This window comes from Notolabrus celidotus, chromosome 2, assembly GCF_009762535.1.
Source record: "Notolabrus celidotus isolate fNotCel1 chromosome 2, fNotCel1.pri, whole genome shotgun sequence".
In the NCBI taxonomy this organism is placed as follows: domain Eukaryota; kingdom Metazoa; phylum Chordata; class Actinopteri; order Labriformes; family Labridae; genus Notolabrus; species Notolabrus celidotus.
In genome coordinates, this window is record NC_048273.1 from 22,148,124 (window position 1) to 22,169,062 (window position 20,939).

General features: G+C 43.0%; 1 protein-coding gene across 2 annotated transcripts; it reads left to right on the plus strand.

The window, feature by feature from the left end:
* The first annotated feature begins 41 nt into the window (after positions 1 to 41).
* si:ch73-60h1.1 (calcium/calmodulin-dependent protein kinase type IV) lies at positions 42 to 19,441 on the plus strand. 2 transcript variants are annotated; one of them, XM_034707392.1, is made up of 11 exons: positions 42 to 1,079; positions 4,165 to 4,243; positions 5,250 to 5,312; positions 5,651 to 5,733; positions 7,374 to 7,446; positions 9,618 to 9,708; positions 10,338 to 10,412; positions 13,026 to 13,101; positions 13,661 to 13,787; positions 13,882 to 14,034; positions 14,538 to 19,441. In XM_034707392.1, exons 1-11 carry the CDS (start codon positions 973 to 975, stop codon positions 15,048 to 15,050), a joined length of 1,440 nt encoding a protein of 479 aa, XP_034563283.1. In that variant the 5' UTR covers positions 42 to 972; the 3' UTR covers positions 15,051 to 19,441. The 2 variants fall into 2 exon arrangements, with proteins under 2 accessions (XP_034563283.1, XP_034563292.1); XM_034707401.1 differs by lacking the exon at positions 42 to 1,079 and adding an exon at positions 4,044 to 4,067.
* The last annotated feature ends 1,498 nt before the right edge of the window (positions 19,442 to 20,939 follow it).

Below are 20,939 nucleotides of genomic sequence, written 5' to 3' on the forward strand. Positions count from 1 at the left end.
AGAGGTGTGCTTATGAGGAGCAGGGCACGTGTGTCGATGTCAGAGTTGCGGGTTTGAATCCCACAGGATCAAAGGCTCCAGATGTCACGCTAATGTACATTTATGTATTTAGGTTATTTCTGTATTTAGGTTGCCGACTGAGGCTTCGGTGATTGACAGGCATTTTGGCCAATCAGAGCACGGATAGCCTCCCATGCATGGCTGTGATTGGTCGGCACGGTGACAGGGGGCGGGGAGGTGAGATTACAGCAGCATCCCTCTCTGCAGATCCAGCGGACATCTGGAGCAGCCCTGCCCGGGATTCAAACCTCCGAGCTCCGAGCGCAGACATCCGCACAGAGCCCGCCGGGCTCCGCTCTCCGCTCCCAAGTGAAGACGCAGCCGGGCTCCGGTGCTGTGGTCGCGGCTCTCCGGGCTGCATCTCTCCGGGCTGAGGCTGCTGCGCTCCGGGAGACAGACGGACCGTCTCTGCCGGTAAAAACACGGAAATACGACTGAAAGCCGGGAGGGGGTGATGGACTCAAGTGATCCGACATCTAAGAGGGTTTAAAGGCCCAATGGAAGCTGCGACACACACGGACCAGGAGCGTCTCCTATCCCGGTTCTTGCTGTAGTCTGGATTAGAGCGCCAGAGCGTCTGCGGGGTTTAACACATCTGTTTGTCTCCGAGTTTTCAGTCTTCATCTTCATCTGACACACGGACTGATTGAGAGTTTGAGGACGCAGGCGGATCCTCCTCCTCCTCCTCCTCCTCCTGCTGGTCTGGATTAAAGCCCATCAGGATCATGAATCATCCCCCCTCCGCTCCTCTAATCTGGGTTTTACCGAGCTGGATTTAAATCTGAGATCTGATCTGGATTACTCTGCTCCTGGTTCTGATCGGGTCACTTCTGACCCGGTCTGAACCGGTCTAGTCATCTGCTGTGATCTCAGACAGGCCCTGGTCCTGGTTCTTGGACTTCTGCTGTCGTCATGCCGACGTCCCGTCCCGGTTCGGAGGCGGTGGACTACTGGGTGGACGGGTCGAGGCGGGACGGGACTGTGGAGGAGTTCTACAACCTGAGCTCCGAGCTGGGCAGGTCTGGACCTCATCCTTAGTTCACGAGTTCATATGAGTTCACCTAGATTCTCATTGGGCACAGCAGCCTATGAGGGGTCCATGTGATCCTCAAGTTCTGGATTATCTCTTCCACACACAACACACAAAAATATACACATGTAGGCCTAGTCCTGATCTGGGTCTGATGTGGGTCAAGCTTCACATTAGAGATTACATTGAGACCTGGAACCGGACACGCTCTAAACTCCCTGTTAAACCAGAATCAGGAGCAGGAGAGGTAGACCCTGAGCTCGGTTTAATCATCATCACAGAATCATTTTAACTCAGACATTCTTACTATCAGCTCACGGCTTCTTACTTCAGTTCAAACACAAACATGTCTCTGAGCTCTTCTTCACCCTGTAAGAGTCAGAGAACAAGCAGTGATGAATCACTGAGGGGATAAATACAGAAACAACTGCTCATGTGTTCTCACTCCACACAGCAGAGGGCACTGTGAGCAGATCCAGAGACTGTAAATACAGCAGGTAGCACGTGCTAACAGTCTATTTTAGATTAGTTTTCTTGATCTCTCATTCTGTACATACTCAGCTTATTTCCTTACCTCCTCTCCTCACATCCTAGCCTTTTCTACTAGGGGGAGCTAGTGTGAACCAAGTGGCAACCTCCAGTCTAAAATTATGAGTCCAATACGGAAGTGCTAAAAACTGCAGTTCATCGAGGATCCGCTTGAGGCTGGCTCCGGAGGTACAGGAAACCACATACACACCAATTCAAAAAAGACGATCTTTACAGCAGAAATAAACATGTTTACAGCCTGGTACAAAAGACGAGTGTAGTCTGGATAGCTCATTTCTCGATCGGCACACACTGTACGGGGTGAATTTTTTTCTAATGCAGCAATTTCGAAGATATTGAGATTACGAGTCTTCAATGAGAGGAACAGCTTACTTGATCGACTGGCGGGAACACTGTAGTTGTTGGCGAGGAGGCTCAAAGCCCGCCTCTTTATGTCACAATCGCTTGACAGCAGCAATATGGCTGCCGCCGACGATTAGCCTCAAAACAGCGCTTCAGAAACAGATGGGTGACGTCACGGATACTACGTCCATATTTTATACAGTCTATGGTGTGAACCCAGTGAGAGAGGAGATGAGGAAACAGAAGAGATGGGTGGAAGATAGCGAAGCTCTGAAGCTTTATTATTTGGGTGAATAATAATGCTTCACAGTAAAACGTGGGAGCTTGTGTCTCAGGTGAAACGTCATGTGACATTTGAAGCAGTAAATGATGCTTTGTGCTTTAAAAACTCTTCATTTGTCCTGACAGTTTAGAGAGTCCACATAAACTATGAGATTGTTAAAGTGACAAAAAAAGGCAGGTCATTCAGCTATTTGTAAATTCAGCCTGTACAGTTTTCATGAATAGAAGTTGGACATTTTAACATGGGGCTCTATGGGGACTGACTCACTGCAGGAGACACTCTAGTGGACACGAGGGGAACTGCAGTGTTTTGCACCTCACTGGCTCAATTGTTCAACACTGGAGGTTGATTTATCAAACTAAAGAAGCTAATAGGGCTTATGGAGTGTAACAGGTTTGATGCCCACATCTCTGCTGTTACAAGGCTGTCCTGCTTTCAGACAGCGATGTCACTGCGCAGTTGTGCCTCTGTGTGCGGTAATGTTGGAAGTGTTTCTCTTTGAGCAGGCGGCACGTGTAAGACAATGTTTTCAGACAGTCTTTTTTTTTGTTTACCGTTAACCACACCGCAGGTTCTAAAGACTGCGGTGCTTCCTCACGTTGCTTCCTCCTGTCCTCACTGCTTGCCACTTTGGAGTTCTGTGTAAAATAAAGAGCATTTAAAAGCTCTTAATTTGGACTAAGGACTGAGGATACAGTACTGAATGGTTCAAAATAAGATTGAAAATTATTACATCCCTCGTGTTTACAGTGTCTGTTTTCAGTATGCAGTGTATGTATACAGTGTGTGTCAACAGTCTGCAGTCTGTGTTAACAGCGTGTGTACAGTGTGTTTATATTGTGCACAGTGTTTACAGTGTGCAGTATGCGATCACAGTGTGTGTTTGCAGTGTAGATGTGTTTATAATGTGCAGTGTGTGTGTTTACGGTGTTTGTTTACAGTGGTCAGTGTGTGTTTATGCTGTGCAACACTGATTTTACACTTTACAGTGTGTGTCTAACGTGTGTGCTTACAGTGTGCAGAGTGTGTTTACAGTGTGCAGTGTGTGTTGACACTATACAGTGTGCAGTGTGTAATTGCAGGGTGTAGTGTGTATACAGTGTGTGTTTACAATGAGTGTATACAGTGTTTGTTTACAGTAGCCTGGTGTCTATACACTATGTTTTTACACTGTGCAGTGAATGTTTTTCGTGTGTTTGCAGTTTGCAGTGTGTTAACTCACAGTGTGTCTGTTGTTTGTTGTTATTATATCAGTATCAGTAACAACACAAACAGATCTGTGGGAACAGTAAAATGATGTCACTGGTGAATTTGGAGACATGTGAGCAGGCCACCACAAGCTCTGTAACCAGGTGTCCTGTTGCCATGGAGACCAGCCAGGACTCTGTGTTCGTGTGTAAAACACAGAGAGAGAGAGAGAGAGAGAGAGAGAGAGAGAGAGAGAAAGAGAGAGAGAGAGAGAGAGAGAGAGAGAGAGAGAGAGAGAGAGAGAGAGAGAGAGAGAGAAAGAGAGAGAGAGAGAGAGAGAGAGAGAGAGAGAGAGAGAGAGAGGGTGTGAGCGTGTGGTTGTTTTTCAAACGGATCTGTTTCCTCCATCTGTCCCAGACGAATAGCAGATCCCCCTGCACAAATACACACACACACACACACGCACACACACACACGCACACACACACAAACACACACACACACACACCATACACACACACACACACAAAACCTTCCTCTTACTTTTGTGGATTTTTCACAGTCAGGAGATATTTGTGTCAGCGTGACTTTTCTGTTCGAGTGCATGAGTAAACAGTATAATAAGATAAGATGCTTTTATTGATAATTTAATATATCAAAGTAAAAAGTATAAAGGTACTTTATGTATATACATGTTGTGTGTTTGTTACAGAGGAGCGACGTCCATCGTGTATCGCTGCGAGGAGAAACAGACTCAGAAACCCTATGCCATCAAAGTGCTCAAGAAGACGGTTAGTGTTTGTCCATGATGGAGGATGCACATACATGGGTCCAGGGAGACCTTTAGCCTAGCATAGCTGAAGACTGGAAGTGTGAGAAACTGTCAGTCTAGATTAATAAAAAATGAGTCCTCTAAAAACTTGTATACGTTGGCTCAGATAATTGACACAAAGGATCGAGACCCTAACCCTAGCCTAACCTCAAATCAGAATCAGAATCAGAATCAGCTTTATTGGCCAGGTATGCTTGAACACACAAGGAATTTTACTTTGGAAAACTGGGCTGTCTATGTACAAGGCATAAGAATCTTACCCTGAGTTGACTGAATCATTTAGGCTAATCAATTGGACCAAGGTGTTAACTTTTAGCTAGCTACAAAATACAGTTAAATGAAGTCTTTCTAATTCTAATGGACCTACAAGCTAACCCTAGTTACCAGGAACTCTAACCTAACCTAAAATCCATGTCTAATTTTATTAGAATTTGACTTACATTTAGTTAATCATACCTAACTTCTAACTATTAGGTAGCCTATGAATTAACTGGACCTGGATGCTAACACCAAGCTGAGAGGTTATTCTTGCTTATTCCAAGATAATTCAGAATATAAATGAATTTAACCTGAGTCTGAACTCGGTTTCTCAACCATGTTAGCATGTTAGCTTCCAAGAAGCAGCATTTAAATATATTTATAAATACACACACTCATGTTTGTTTCTCATAGTGTTTGTTGTAAACATAATTAAAGAAAAGGAGTGGGATAGAACTTCATCAACCTTAGCTAGCAGTTTCCATCTGATTCCAGTCTTTGTGCTAAGCTATGCTAACCATGCCACACCTTTAGTGTAATCCTGATTTTTATGAGTTTCACTGAATCTTTTCTTTGAAACCTATTGTTTCAGAAACACTGGGACATCTCTCTCGATTTATTTTGAATTCAGATGCAGTAGGGACTGTCTGTGGTTTAAACATCTAAACTGAGATAATCTGACTGAAGTTTTTTTGATTGTGCTGCAGATCGACAAGAAAATAGTTCGCACTGAAATCGGCGTCCTGCTGCGTCTGTCACACCCAAACATAGTAAGTTTGTTTCCTCACATGGTATAGGATAAGGCAGTGTCTTTATGGTTAAATATTTTCATGTGCTATCACACAGAGCCAGAGTGATTATTTAATTCCTTAAAAACTTTAAGTTTAACTTCATTTGTGTGATAAACTGACTGTCTCTAATCTTTATTGTCAAAATTATTAATCTCTATTTTAGTGATATAGTTAACTCTGACATAGCTCAGGGCTGAGATTGAACAAGCTGAGACCTCCTGCAAACAGACTGCAGACCTGGTTCTGGATTTGGAGTCAGTTTCTGTGAGAATGTCAGCTCTCACACAGAGGTGTTTAAAATCTGTAACACCTTCCAGATCCAGCTGAAGGAGATCTTTGAGACAGACACTGACATCGCACTGGTGCTGGAGCTGGTGACAGGAGGAGAGCTGTTTGACAGGTAGACACACACACACACACACACACACACACACACACACACACACACACACACACACACACACACACACACACACACACACACACACACACACACACACACACACACACACACACACACACATCACTGAGGTTTTCAGGTCTTTACAGAGAATCCTTGCTCTTTGATTGGCTGTCAAATTACCGTCACCCACACACATACTGTAACTCATCCTGTATGAAAGACACATTTCCTATTTGGAGAGTCGTTTCCTTCTTCTGTCCTGATTCACTTTGCTCTGCGTCAGAAAACCTCATCATCTGTCATCTTATCTAAATCACTTCTGTTTTAATCGAAGACTCAGACTCCATCAGATCTGCTGCTGAGCAACTCGGACACAAACTGGAGCTATTTAAATATTAAAGAATCAACAGATCAATAAATAAAACTGCAGCGATATGTGCAGAGGCTGCAGACAGCCTCTATGGATCATTTTCAGATGTGTTCTGCCGCTCAGACTCTCTTCACACTTCTCCAAACCACAGCAGGAACAGCTGGATCCCTTCTTTCACAATTTCAGTCCCTAACACGACACCAGGGTTTCACTGTTAGCTCTCGGTGTGCTGCTCTGACACACTCACAGTTAGACTGAGTACAGGACAGCTCAGGTCTCCAGACCTCATGTTATATTCACATCTATGTGTCTTTATGCTGGATAAGCTGACCCTTTAGACCTGAGGAGCAGCAGGATAACAGAAGGGTTCAAAATGTGTTATTACACCCGTACGTCAGCTCTCTGTTCATGACCCCTCCTCTTTAATATTTCAAGAAGGAAAGATGCCATGAAATACAGCTACACAGGAAACGTGTGATTTAAAGATGTTCTCTGAGTCATCCAGGAAAAGGCTGACCTGCTCCAGGTTGTTGTGCACTGTGAGGGCCTTCATCTTCATCATTTAAAACCACCTTCACTAGCAAGGACCACGCCACACAGGGATATAAGTTGAACATTTAATGAATTAGTTGTGCGTGGTGTGCCCAGCAGAAGGAGACTCAGGATGGGGGTTCCGTCTCAGCGTTATCCTGCCTGAGCTGATCTTGACCCAGGTTGTACCTGGAAGTAGACAGGGCATAGAAGGAGCGAGCACGAGTTGAGTAGGAGAGGACAAGGAAATAGGTTAAGTGCAGTAGAGTAAGGTGAGGGAGGGTGGGTTGAAGAATCACGGACAAGCAGTTGGAGTAGGCTGGCTACGTTTAAGAAGGCTTGTCAGGTGATTGAGGGTGTGGTTTAGGCGTGGTCCTGCTCCCGAATCTAAGTTAACACCTTAACTTCATTTAAAAATATCTGCTCAGTTCAACCTATTCTTATATATCTGGTTTCAAAAACACCTAACTTATCACATGACACTTTTTGAAAATATATACACAAGGTCTGAATACTCTCTGTTTAAAAGCTTCATATTGCTGTTCATAATGTTACCATGCATGTTTGTAATCTAGGTTAATCTAGATGAAGACACTACAGTTGATTGTGTTGATTAAAAAAAAGCTTGAGGTGAAATTACAGAGATCCCCACCTCCCCATAGATTTATTTCTGCTTGTTTCAGGATATGAATACGTGAAGGTAAATCTATAAAATTCATGTTGTGTTTGCATCCAGGATCGTGGAACGCGGTTACTACAGTGAGAGAGATGCTGCCCATGTCATCAAACAGATCCTGGAGGCTGTGGCGGTAAGACTGTATTTGTTGTCTGTCCTCACCATAGATTGTATAAAAAAATGAACAACATGACAGCTCCATTAAAGTGAAGCCAAAACATTTAGAGCCCTCCCACTGACAGGAGTATAGGCCATAAACCCCACCTCCCCCATTGTAACAAATGGGACAACCACAGGTTAAATAAATGTTTGTCATAGGATCACTGATCTATTCCTTTAAGATTTATTTTTATTTCCTGGCACATGTTTTCATGTTGATGTGTTTTTTCTGTATGAAGTTGCTGTAGTTGTAGACGTTGCTTTAAATTGCAGCTGTCCCTGTTCTTAAACCCTGTTAGTTGTTAGCTTCTGTACTTGCAGGGGTTGGTTGCAGGTCTTATTGCCTTTTATTTGATTCAGGTGTCGCTGTAGTGCCTACAGGTAGTTTTAGTTTTTATCCACCTGTTGCAGTATTTGGTTGCTGGTATTACTTCTGCTCAGTGGTGGACAGTAACAAAGTAAATTTACTTGGGTACTGATGTACTCAAGTAACTTTTTTGAGTCTCTGTACTTTACTTGAGTATTATTTTTTGTGGGAACTTATTATTTTTACTCCACTACATTCATGAGACAATTATTGTACTTTTTACTCCACTACATTTCTGTCAGTGCTCTAGTTACTCACTACTTTTGCTTTGAAGTCAGCTCATAAATTTCTGTCTCTTTTCTGAAATGTGATCCCTCGGTTGAACGTGGAGCAAACACAGAGCAAAATTCACTCAGATCAGGCAGTTCATTTAGAGGTGGTAATGATGGCTGTAATTCTCCACCTGAGCACCCATGCCCATATCTTCAGCCCGTGTTAGAGGTTTTTGAAATGAAGAATGACACGTATTGTTTGAAATGTTCTGCCTGTTTCTCACTCCCAATTTACTGTCCATCCTGAGAAAGTGTGTTGAGCTACGTAACATTTGTTTCATTCAAAGCAAGTACTCTAGGACTGTAACTCAAGTAATAATCTGACAGTGCAACTTTCACTTGTATTGGAGTAATATTTGACCAGGAGGATCTATACTTTGACTTAAGCAATGAAGCTGTGTACTTTGTCCACCACTGCTTCTGCTGTAGTTGTTGCTTCTGGTTGATGCTGTTATTGCAGTAGCTGGTGTCAGATTGGTTTGGAGGTGCATCATTCACTTGGAGATGTCAGCAGCTGTGTGGACGTGGTCACTTGTTGCAGGAGTTTTAGCAGTTCCTTGAGTTGTTTTCAGACTTTTACTCACAGCAGCTTGTTGCAGGTGTTGGCACTAGTTGCTGTACTTGGTTGCAGTTGTTGCTGTGTAGTTGGTTGCAGGTGTTTCTGGCAGCAGTGTTGCTGCACATGATGGCAACATGTAGCAGCTGCAGGCGTCTTATGCAACAGCAGCTTCCATCCTGCTGCTGAACAGATTAAAACCAGAGAGGATTAATACACACACACACACACACACACACACACACACACACACACACACATATATACACACTCACAAATATACACACTGTCACACACACATGCACACAGAAATACACAAAAATACATAAACACACACTGTCAACAGCTGACCTACATCCAGCATGCAGAGAAGCATACGCACATCTGTATATGTGTGTGTGTGTGTGTGTGTGTGTGTGTGTGTGTATTAGGAAGTAGTTCAGTTGTATTTGCTGTTTTAGATGTTTATGTGCTGTGTTAATCTTCAGTGTAGAAACATCCTGCGGCCCCTAAACACATCTATTTGGGGCTGGCGCTGCACATGCAGGTGTGAACACATAAACAACTTTTCACTCTGATACATGGAGCTGTGATGCTCTGTGAAGACAGGCTGTAGAGATCAGGACGTCTGCTTGATGTCTGATAGACGAGCTGAAGTAAAAGGAGACTTAGAATAGAGATGATCTGTGTCTTTTTTTGACTAAGTGCTGGATATGAAGTGATGTCTACATGGCACTGAGTTGTCTGAGAGCAGGAAGTGAGTGTTAAGAGAGCAGCAGGGGATTCTGGGAGCTGAAGGAAGAGTCCATCTGTCAGTCCGGTCTGCCAAATCCTCTACAGACCCTCTAACCACCTCTGTCAGATACGTGCATGTTGTAGCTGTAATAAAAGAAGCTGCCTGTAGATGGCGCTGATGAAGACTTCACACTGCTTGTGTTTGTGTGTTTCAGTATCTTCATGAGAATGGCGTTGTGCACCGTGACCTGAAACCAGAGAACCTGCTATACGCCGACCTGTCACTGGATGCTCCGCTCAAGATTGGTAAGAAGAATGCCACAGTGTGTGGGACAAAACTTTATTGGAACTCAGCCTGTGAACAGTTGACAATAAAGTAACAATAAGTTTCCTGATGTAGTAAGATCAGGATGAGGATACGTGTCACATTTCACTCATTATTTGTACATGCAAATACACTATGATATCGCAGAAAGAGCTAACCATGCTAGAAGATGGATACAGCCGTTCTCCACCTTCTTCCTTTCTTTCTTCTGATAGTGATATTTTGGACAGCACCTGAAAGCAGCCTCATTTTATTGCCTCCAGTTTGAGCAGCTCCCTGAGTCTGGATGCGGCTCAGAGAGTCAGGCTCAGTGTTTGCTTCTTTTATTTGAGATGATAGACCTCAATGTGTGTTTGTGTGTGTGAATGTCTATGTGTGTGTGGGCCTCCAGATGGCCGCTGGGCCTCCGGCTAACAGTCACAGATGGAGGAAGCTCTCTTTCAGCCTCCTCACCGCCAACACCCTCCTTTGGTTCAGAGACTCTCCTGCAGAGACACATTTTTCTCCGCCTCCACCTACCACTGCTTCACCCTCTCACTCACTTTAAATAGAAACACAAGAACAACAAAAGAACGCACTCAATATGTTCACATGTTCCTCTCTATTACAGCCGACTTCGGTCTCTCCAAAATCATCGACGACCAGGTGACCATGAAGACCGTCTGCGGCACGCCGGGGTACTGCGGTGAGTCTATCACCAGAATCACACTGTGACAGAGCTGCACCACATGGTGCTGTGGGAACACTGAGTGGGCTGGTAGCAGGAGTAAATAGGTGATGTAGCAACAGTGGTAGAGTGTGCACTCACTGGAGTGGAGGTAGGTGGTGTAACAGAAGGATTAGATGATAAACTCGACTGCAGGACGTGCACTAACAGCAGTGGATGGTGCTCAACATGGTTAAGTAGAGAGAGTAGGGGCTGTAGCAGAAGGTGCGGTAGACGTCATACTGTTCACAAAGCCCAATGCACTGTGTAGCAGCAGTGTTGGATAGTTGTGCAGTTGCAGTAGATTGTTCAGCATTAAAAGATAAAGGGATCAGATGGGAGTTGCAGTAGAAGGATTTGCAGCTTCAGATGGTAGTTGCAGTGGATGGGTTGGTAGCAGTAGGAGAAGAAGTATTGGATCATTCACCTACAATACACCTGCAGCTAAAAAGCATGCCAGCAGCAACAAATGCAAAGCTAAATGAGTAGCAGGACAGTTCAGGGGGAACCAGCTGCTTGGTTTGGCCTCTAGCTCACATATGTGGCACAGCTCCTCGTCAGCTCTGCAGGCAGAAAGGACCACATGGTCGGTCTAAGCAATCTAACATGAGTCTGGTTCTGCTCAAGGTTTCTGCCTGTTAAAGGAAGTTTGTCTATGCCACTGTAACTCGCTGAATTCTGCTCATGGCGGATTAAGATGAGATCAGACTGAGGAGCTGTCCCATTCCACACACTCGATCACACAATATAAATCCCACAATGCATCACGTTGGTGACATTTATTCCCTATGAGTTATTATCAAGAGCCACCAAATTGCCGCCAGATGCCACATAAGAAATTTAAAGTAGGAAAGATGTTTCAAAGATGCAAATGATGTAAAGTGATGTTATATACATATCATAACAATATGAAGGTATAATCATATGTTTGCAAGCTTCATTCAAGTCTTTGCAGTGAGCAGGCCCACAACCAATTAATAACAATTAATAACCAAATAACACTGGCAGCTGCATTTTTTAGTCTATAGTAGCAGCGTGTTAGTGTTATACTGTAAGATGGGACCAGATCTTCTCCTGTCTTGATGTTTGGTCTTTGTTAATAATATAACACAGAGTACACTCTATTGGTGCTCTGTACATTTAAAGGTTGATTAATTGATTATCAGCTGCTCAAACACTCAACCACCTGTTCTCCTGGTAAGATGTCAGTGAGGAGCTGTGAGCAGGTTGCCGGAACAAATAAGACTCAAAAAAATAAAACGAGTTCAAATATCAGTGAAAGAGATCAGCTAACTTAGCCAGCAAGCTTAAAACAAACTGGATTAGCAGCAAGCGTTAGAACTCAGGAGGTCCAATGGCCAACTTCTTCTACGACAAAATAATGTAACGCCGCAACTTGTATTAGTATCTCTCCGGAACTGTTTTGTCTTGTTTTGTTTCCTTGTTGTTGTTTCTTTTGTGTGTGAAAACTACTAAATAAAAAGTATTAAATAAAAAAGTATCTCTTCGGAACTGTTAAACTTCAACAGCGTTAACTAGAAACTTAATTTAATCATACTTGAGAGCTGTGGGGAAGAAAGACCACGGGACAACTTCTGCTGTGCGTCATGATGCCTTCAATGACCCTCCATCAATATAGGACAACAGCACATTGAACTCATGTGACACCTTTACTTCAACTCAAACCCATATCACCTGAGCGACCTTAAAGAGGCAGTGCAATATATGAAATAGAAGTCTTTTGAACTTCATTAAAGAACTCAATGATAAAACTAAAACTAGAATTAAATAAGGACTATTTGGTGACACTTAAAATTAATTAGATCAAAATAAATCTCATCTTACAATAACAACAGTTTGAGTACAAAGACTTAAAGTAGCTTTAAATGAGGTGTAAAAGAAAACGATAGTCGATGTTTTAATGGAAGCAGAAGGTGGTATAAGGGTTGTAGTTCATGGTTTAGCTGATGGTTGTGGGACAGACCGTGGTGTGTTAGCAGTGGAACATGGTGAAGCAGCAGTAGTAGATTGTGTTGTAGTGGAAGGTAGTAGCTGTTGTGTTCCAGCATCTGTAGAAGGAATAGTAGCAGTAAGCAGTCTTATTAGTGAAGTAAATTACGTTAAATGGCGTTATAGTGTTATTATAGTGTTATTATAGTGTTACTTGTGGCTCTCTCTTTGGTCTCCCTCTGCCTGCTGCACACCTGAGTGCTGTTAACACTCAGGTGGGAGGAGGTGATTTAGAGAGGGTTGAGTGTATTGTGTTTGTTTTCATGCTGAAGACCTCTGGTAGCAGCTTTAGCAGAGTAGTGTAGTAACAGATGAAAAGCAACAGTATTAGATGGAGTAGCTTCAGTAGTTGTACAGTAGCACTAGCAGACAGTGTTGTGGTTGCAGTAGTAGACAGATGGTAGTGATGCTGGTGGATGGCAGAGTATGTGTAGTTGATGTGTTTACTGACCTGTGTTGCCCTGATATCTGGTAGTAGGCAGCGATGCGTTCACTGCAGATGCTGCTCTGTGGGATTTTACAGTGCTCTCAGTCATAGCTTCTGTCAGCCATCTGGCGGCTAACGAGCTCCTCTTCCTTCAGCTCCAGAGATCCTGCGGGGAAATGCCTACGGGCCCGAGGTGGACATGTGGTCGGTCGGCGTCATCCTCTACATCCTGTGAGTCCATTAACACCTGCCCACCAGTAACGGACGCACACACACACACACACACACACACACACACCTACACACACACACCTACACACACACACACACACACACACACACACACACACACACACACACACACACACACACACACACACACACACACACACACACGGATGATGTGACTCAGTATTGACTCACTCCTGTCACTATGGATGTCTCATCTCAGCTTTATGTTGTAGTTTCTCGTCTGTCTCATAACAGTCTCTTGAAGTGAAGACAGAACGTGAACCTCTACTTCCTGTTTGTGTGTTTGTGTCAGACTTACTAATGATGTCCTTACATGTTTGATGATTACTGTCATCACCATGATACACTGCTGTGTTATTGATATTATTATGACATCTGTGAGAGCCTGCTGTCCTCTGGTGTCATTCACTTTCTGATCATCAAGGTCTTTACAAAATACAAACCATGCATCAGTTAAAAAGAAAGATTCAACAGACATGATGTTTGAATGAATGAACTCTGGTACCTTTACTTATTGTAACTTTGTCCTATGATCCAGCCTGTGTGGGTTTGAGCCCTTCTTCGACCCGAGGGGGGATCAGTACATGTACAGTCGCATACTGAACTGCGACTATGAGTTTGTGTCTCCATGGTGGGACGACGTCTCCCTCAACGCCAAGGACTTGGTGTGTTCCTCTGCTCCTCCGCACGTTGTCAGTCAAGGCTTCTTCCTGGATAGGTGTTCTGATCTCGCACCTGTCCCTGTCTGTCCCTCTACAGGTCAGTAAGCTGATCGTCCTCGACCCTCACAAGCGCCTCAATGTGAGGGAGGCTCTGCAGCACCCCTGGGTGCTGGGCAAGGCTGCACGCTTCTCCCACATGGACACTGCCCAGAGGAAGCTGCAGGAATTCAACGCTCGACGCAAACTTAAGGTGAAGAAGCAAAGTTAGAGCACTGAGTTCATGACACTATAGTTCATAGCTTGAAATCAGAACAGAGGGAATATCTGGTAATATGAAGAGGTTATTTTTAAGAGTTTATTTTTGTGCTTTTATTCAGAGAAATAGGACAGCCGATAGAGCTGAAACTGGGAGGAGAGAGAGGGCAATGACCTGCATTGAAGGGCATGAAGAGTTGTTGTACTCCAACATTTCTAAGCTGACCTGTACATCTGTGTCTCCAGTTTGGTCACAGAAACGATTTATAATAACATAGATGTGCTGGTTCCACAGTATATGTGACATTTGATGTCTCTGTGTACAGATTGCATCATAAATGTCATACCTATATCAAAACACCAGAAATTAGGCGTGAAATCACAGCTTAAATCTGCTGTGAGTTGTTGACCTCATAAAGTAAAACACTCTGAATTAGAACGAGCTGTAATAAAAGTGTGTTTGAACGTGTGTGTGAGTCATTCTGAATGTGTCACCAGGCTGCCATGAAGGCTGTTGTGGCCACCAGTCGGATGCATGAAGGCTCACGGCGTCGCACTGACAGCTGTGAGATCCCAGGCTCGGGGACTTCCAGGCAGAGCAGCATGCAGCAGGACCCGCCCCCTGAATCATCAAGCCCCGCCCCTTCAGACAAAGAGTCCCCGCCCCTGGATCAGCAGACGCTTCAGGAGGCAGAATCAAAATCTGTTGACCAAAATGCCCCCAGCCCATCATCGGCACACAGCCCTAAACCGCCCACCCCTGACACCATGCCCACAGGCCCCGCCCCCATCAGACCACCTCTGAGAGCTGACGGGCTTCGACAGGCATCTGTCATCCCCAAAACAGTGCCAGTCCAGCCCAGACCACCACAGAGGAGCTGCTCTGTGGTAGAGCACACCTCAAGGGTTGAAGCCACGCCTACAATGACCACGCCTCCAAGTCCCAACAGCCTTGTCAACGGCTTTACACCAGGGGTGGGTCCTCCCAGTAAGACCACCCATTGCCAGTGAGAGCAGAGACACTCCCCTCTGCTTCAAATCCAGAGAACCACAAAAATCACCAAAACACTCAGCTTGCTTGTCAGCTGTTCAAACCATAGTCCATCTTTATAGGGACCAAAAACATCCAAACATCCAGAGCTAAAATCAAACCACTACAGCTACTTCCAACTCTGTTCATGCTGTAATGCTAACATGCTAACAGCGATGGCTTACCCAGGCGCGCTGGGTTTCTTTGACAGTTTTTCTGTTTTAACTGTTGAGCTACTGGTTTTTAGTCTGAAGGCTAGAGATGGTGAAAACTCAAACTTTTTGTCCCAAATCTGAATCTCAGCACATTATTATGTCCTTGTTGCTGTGGTAAGAAAAACTATTTTAAGTGTATTAAAGGACCAGTTTAGACAGATGAGTATTCTTTGTATAACATCCTCAGCAATCATCATATTTTATTGTCAAAGTAATATTCTTATTAGCACATCACTATCACATTAGCTTTACTCTGTCTCTCTAATCTTACATCTGTGTAAGTTCAGTTCACTAATCTCATGGTGGCTCAGCTGCTCTTCTTATCACAGCAACAGAAGCGACATATAAGTTAGCATGTTTGCAACCAAAGTGAAGCTTAGCATCGGTGATGTTGACCAGAGATGTCTGTAAAATCCTTAATATAAGTGCACTGGTATTTAACATACAGTCTGTTTTGGGGGCTCTCAGAGGGTGAAAACTGTCCTGCATGAAGACTTCCACTGCATTCAGCAATGTGCAGTTTCTATGCAGACGTGTAGCTCTTTCTACAACCATCTGTTAGTACCATGTTGCCAGCTTCCTGTACCATAGTTGAGCACAGCGTACAGTATCATTGATAGTGGTAATGTTCAGATGGGCCAACTGCCCAAGACCAATTTGTTGAGACTTGCATCGCCCCCTCCGCTGGTCACTTGTTGTCTTAAATCTTAACGTAATTTCACTCAAAGTAGCACTCCACAAGATTTGGTCTCACCCTATCTTGGACGCAGCTCACTTTTTAGATGACATAACAGGTATGAAAGTGCATCCTACACCAAATTTTTAAAGTAAGACTTTAAACTAATCTAAAGGTTAGAGAATACTCAGCAACAGTCCTAATTTACCATGATTTATGTAACACAGGTAATCATAAACTACAGTCATTGTTGGAAAGAGCTGTGTCATGTTTTCAGACCAAGCAGGACCACATCGTCTGCAGATGAGTTTACAAAGGGTGGCTAACATTAGCAGAGCTAGCACCGTGGTTAACAGCTGCATGAATGTGGTCATGCGGATCCTGATCTCCATTTTTAAGATCAAACACTGCCAAACTGTGCCACACTGCAAGACACTGTCAGTCCACTGTGCTGGTTACATCTGAGCGAGCAGAGTGGGCCCATTAACCAGAGCTACAGCTCCCACTAGTGGAAGGAGGCTGCAGTACAGATTAGGCTCAATATAATACCAGCATTGCTGACCTACAGTGATACAAATATCAAGAGTTAGTTTAACTGACTAACTCTGTAGCTGACCAGTGAAGGAGATGATGTTTGATTGTTGAGTCATCTGTCTGGGTCAACTATCACAGCTGTACACAAAGCCTGGTATTAATGGATAGTTGTGTCTGGAAAATAAGATCTGGTAAAAACTAAATTAACTTTATAATAGAAACATTTCAAGCCTTAGTCCACCTGACAGTCTATCCACACACACAGATGAGACTGTAGTGTTCTGTTTTTACGTCAGATTTCTCCGGTATTAAAGTATATCTCGCGTGATAATTCTGCGTCGACGGAGGTAGACCCTGGTTTCATGATCTGATCGATGACGAGCTCGAGCAGCTTCAGTTTGGTTTCAAACTTTGATTTCTCCTCGTGAACAAGTTTACAGCTGCTTTAGCTCCTCATATTATTTAAAAAATAGTTTCTTTGATAGCTTGATGTTCAGAAGGAGATCAGCAGCATGCATAAGGAGGTGTTAGCCTAGCTTAGCATAAAAACTGGAAGTAAGAGAAACCTTGTCTGGCTCTGGTGAAAACTACACCCTGACTACACATCTCTGGAGCTCCACATGTTTCATCCTGCTCTGTTTTCTGTACAAGTTAACCATTGGACAGTGTTCTGTACTGATTGATGATATTGATTGATCAGTCTGAATATCTGGCTCTCAAAGACTACCTTTCTAAATGCCGTTCTGATCTGGGACAAACAGTCATCCCTCTCTGCTGTTTCTTCCTCGTCTTGTCCGTGTTTGGGCGGTGAGCTTTTGATTGGACGCTCTGGACAGAGTTGCTTGATTGTATTTTATGAAACTTTATCAAACATGGCGCATGTCTGCATGGACACTATGATGTGAAGGACAAGAGGAGAGAGCAGCTTCGTCTCACTCTGCTTCATCTTCTTCTTCTTCTGCATCCCATTTCTTTTGGAGCATGTGTGTGTTGCTTCAGATGTTCATGTTGTGAAACTCGGAGGAGCAACAGAACGTTTCATGGGTGACCGGAAGAGACAATCTGCTTTGAGTTTTTTTATCCTTTCTACTCTTTACTGTGGACTCCCGCTGACCTCTTGAAGCAGTTGTTTGAGTAGATAGATCAGTCATAGTGTTCAGGTAAGTGACGTGTCGTGTTCGTGAGCTTCTAGTAAAACGTTGTGTTGTTTACACTCTATCAGCAGTGATGATGATCTCCTGTTTGCACTGTACATAGTTTGGTTTTAGACAGATTATTCACATCCACATCTTTACACTAGACCAGAGACAAGTTCTGTGTTCAGACCCCCAAAATATCAGATTGGACTTTTGTTGAAAATGAACCTTTGATCTGATCTGAAACCACACGTTCTACCTCTCTCTGTACAGGGGCTTCCAAAATCATGAAACGATAAAGGTGTCTCTGGAAAGAAAAATGTAAGGAGTCGAGCAGGTGGACATGAGGCCATTCAAATAAAAACATGTAATTTATGGTGGCTGGGAGAGTCCAAAAGGGGCTGCAGTTTGAACAAACCAACATAAGGGTTCAAAACCAACAAATTAACTTCCAGTGTTGTGTTTTCTCAGCTCGTTGTTCTTTTTGTTCTATCTCAGCCACCGTACAGAAGTATCCTGATACTGAAGAGGAACACAATCGTCCTTTAAGGGCTTTTATTCAAAGAGGAACCAAACTAAAAAGCCTTGGGAAGAAGGTGTGCTTGTTCATCTGTGTGGGGCTTGTGGTCATAGCTCGACCATAAGTGCAGACTTTAGATGTCAGTTTTTGTCGCACCGGAGAAGATCCTGGAGACGTTATGTGACCCACCTGATGATATCACAAAAAGCTCTGTGTTCATCTAAAAATGTGTAGACCCTGCTATCATTTGTTTTTATTCTCTTCAGTTAATGAATATCTATTCACAGATTTAACATAAAAATGAAGAACCCCATCTTTGGTAATCTGAGGAGGATTTATTCCTCTCGATAAACAGATATCTGCGTGAAGAGCAGCTAACAATCTGATCTAGATCAACACTGAGACACAAAACTTCTTGATGCTTTATTGCTAAAGAAAATCAGTGTTAAGATTTCCTGACTTCCTGGAATGCATCTGAAATAATGGATCCCACCTCAATTCAACAAAAATTGTAAACGTTTTTTCTTCCGTCTTGAGGATAGACATGACAAAACTTGCCTTTTGACTAATCTGCATCATGATGTTATTGAAAAAAACTTAAGACACATGAATTACTAGAAAACTTACCGTTTACAGTGAAACTGAGACTCACCACAGACAGATGGTGTAAACTCCCCAGCACAGAGGCATTGTTTCCAGAGGAGTATAACTTGTCAGACGATAGGTACTTGGTTGTAAGATTAAATTTTAGAGGAGCAGACAGATGGAGGTGTGTGTGTTTGTTTGGTTCCTTTTTAAATAATCCCTCTAAAACATGACACATCCTCTGTTTAACTGATCTGAGAACTCTTCCTGGATGCAGCACGTTTACCTGTTCACAGGTGTTTCGAACTTCTTGCCAAATAACACACTGGATGACTTTGTGTCCTGGTAAAAAGCATGAACTCTGTATATTTGATTTACATCTATACTCTTATATGAAAACATGAATATTTTGCTTCTATTTATCTCGACCTCTGGGGGGTGTTGGGGTACTTTGAGGTGGGCGGGGCTAACCTGTAAATGGTGTTTGTTTTGTGTTTGCTGAGTGGACTTGTACCTTTTTTATTTTGAAGGATGACATATAAACTGACAGTCAGCTGTCATGTGTATCTCTGCATGTATTATTTACTTTCTGTTGACCTCATATCAGATTAAAGACTCCCACAGAATCCCACAGGACTCTGAGAGCAGCTGATCTGGGTTCAGTCTCAGCGACACACATGTACAGTAAAAGATAGTAAACAAAGCATCTCTCACGGCTGTGGCTTCTCTTCTTTGTGACAAATCTCATCTGATGATGTGATCTCTATATAATTAACCAATCTCTGTTCACGCTCTGTTATTTTCTGTTAAAGGTTATTAATGCTGATTCACACACACACTGGTTTATAAACATGTTGGAGATAATGATTGTTTCTTTACTTTACTAACCTGCATAATGAGAGCAATGTGATAAGATGTCAAAATAATGAATAATATAACTACTAAAGATTATTTAAAGAGAAAAACTTAAATAAACAGAGAAAAGAAAGAAGCTGGAGCCTGGATAATTATTTCATACGTTTTATCATCTGTCCAGTAGAGCTGTGAGAGAAGTCTCATTCTTCATCTGAGTTTTAAGTTTGTAAATAATTGTTTAATATAAATGTCAAAAAGTGGGAAACTGCTTGATGAACGCGTTCCAGGAGACTTCTTTTTTAATCAGAAAAACTCAAAGGGATCAGTTAACAGACGTTTAAATTATAAAGTTTGAGAAGTGCCTCAAACTGAAAACACATGACACATAAGAATTAACTGATCACCACATCAGTATCTTCTTTGTTTTAAATGTCTCTTTATATTTCCTTCATTCATTATAAAATCATCATATTTCATATTTCTATCCATTTCATCTTTAAAACCTGTCCTCGTGCTGCAGATCAATTCATGCTGTGTATACTTTGTCTCTAAATTTTTACTTGGAATTTTATTTTAATGAGGAACAAAAATATCCCCCACACGCTCTCACTCCATTCAGAGGATTTATCAAAATATACATGAACACGTTGATGATCCTGCTGTTTCCTGATTGAACTTTTACCTGAAAACTCAGTGAGTTCAGAAATGATTACACAGTTCATACAATTCAGTATTTAAACGGTTCAGTGGCACAGTGTTCACCAAGTGTTCGTTCAGTCTTGGAATCGAACCTATGATCTCTGAATCAGTCCCCTGAGCAAAGTCTCTGTCTGTAAACAACCCCCTCCTGGATCGTCCCACACCTGTATGTGGATCTAGAGCTCCATTCTGCTGCTGACAGCTCCCACAATGAGGTGGCGCTGTAGGCCCCGTCCTCCTCTGAAAACACCCACGACACCCGGGCATCTGGCAACACCACCGTGTCATTAACCCACCATAGGACACCTGGTAGAGGTGAGCGTAACCCACTGAGGACGCAGACCAGCAGGGGAGGAGTTCTTAGATCCTGAGCGAGTGGGATGGACGAGAGGATGTTAATAGATGGAGCTGAACCTGAGGACACAGAAAATAAAAATACATTTATTATTTTAAAGATAAGGTCAAAATGACAAAAATGTAACTCATTTTAAAATTGTGTGGCTCCATTCAAATCTACCTTTTCTGTGTTTACATGTTTGTTCATCAACCTACAGACAGCATGCAAGTGTACATCTCTGAATGAGTATAAAAATACATGTATCTGTATCTGTTAGTATCCACATCCCTGACATTAACTCTTGAGTCAGAGG

Excerpts from the sequence above, each read along its gene's own strand:
- si:ch73-60h1.1 (XM_034707392.1), top strand. The coding sequence starts at position 973 with ATGCCGACGTCCCGTCCCGGTTCGGAGGCGGTGGACTACTGGGTGGAC. Across the intron at positions 13,102-13,660 it reads GGCGTCATCCTCTACATCCT|CCTGTGTGGGTTTGAGCCCT; the intron begins GTGAGTCCATTA and ends CCTATGATCCAG. Across the intron at positions 14,035-14,537 it reads ACGCTCGACGCAAACTTAAG|GCTGCCATGAAGGCTGTTGT; the intron begins GTGAAGAAGCAA and ends ATGTGTCACCAG.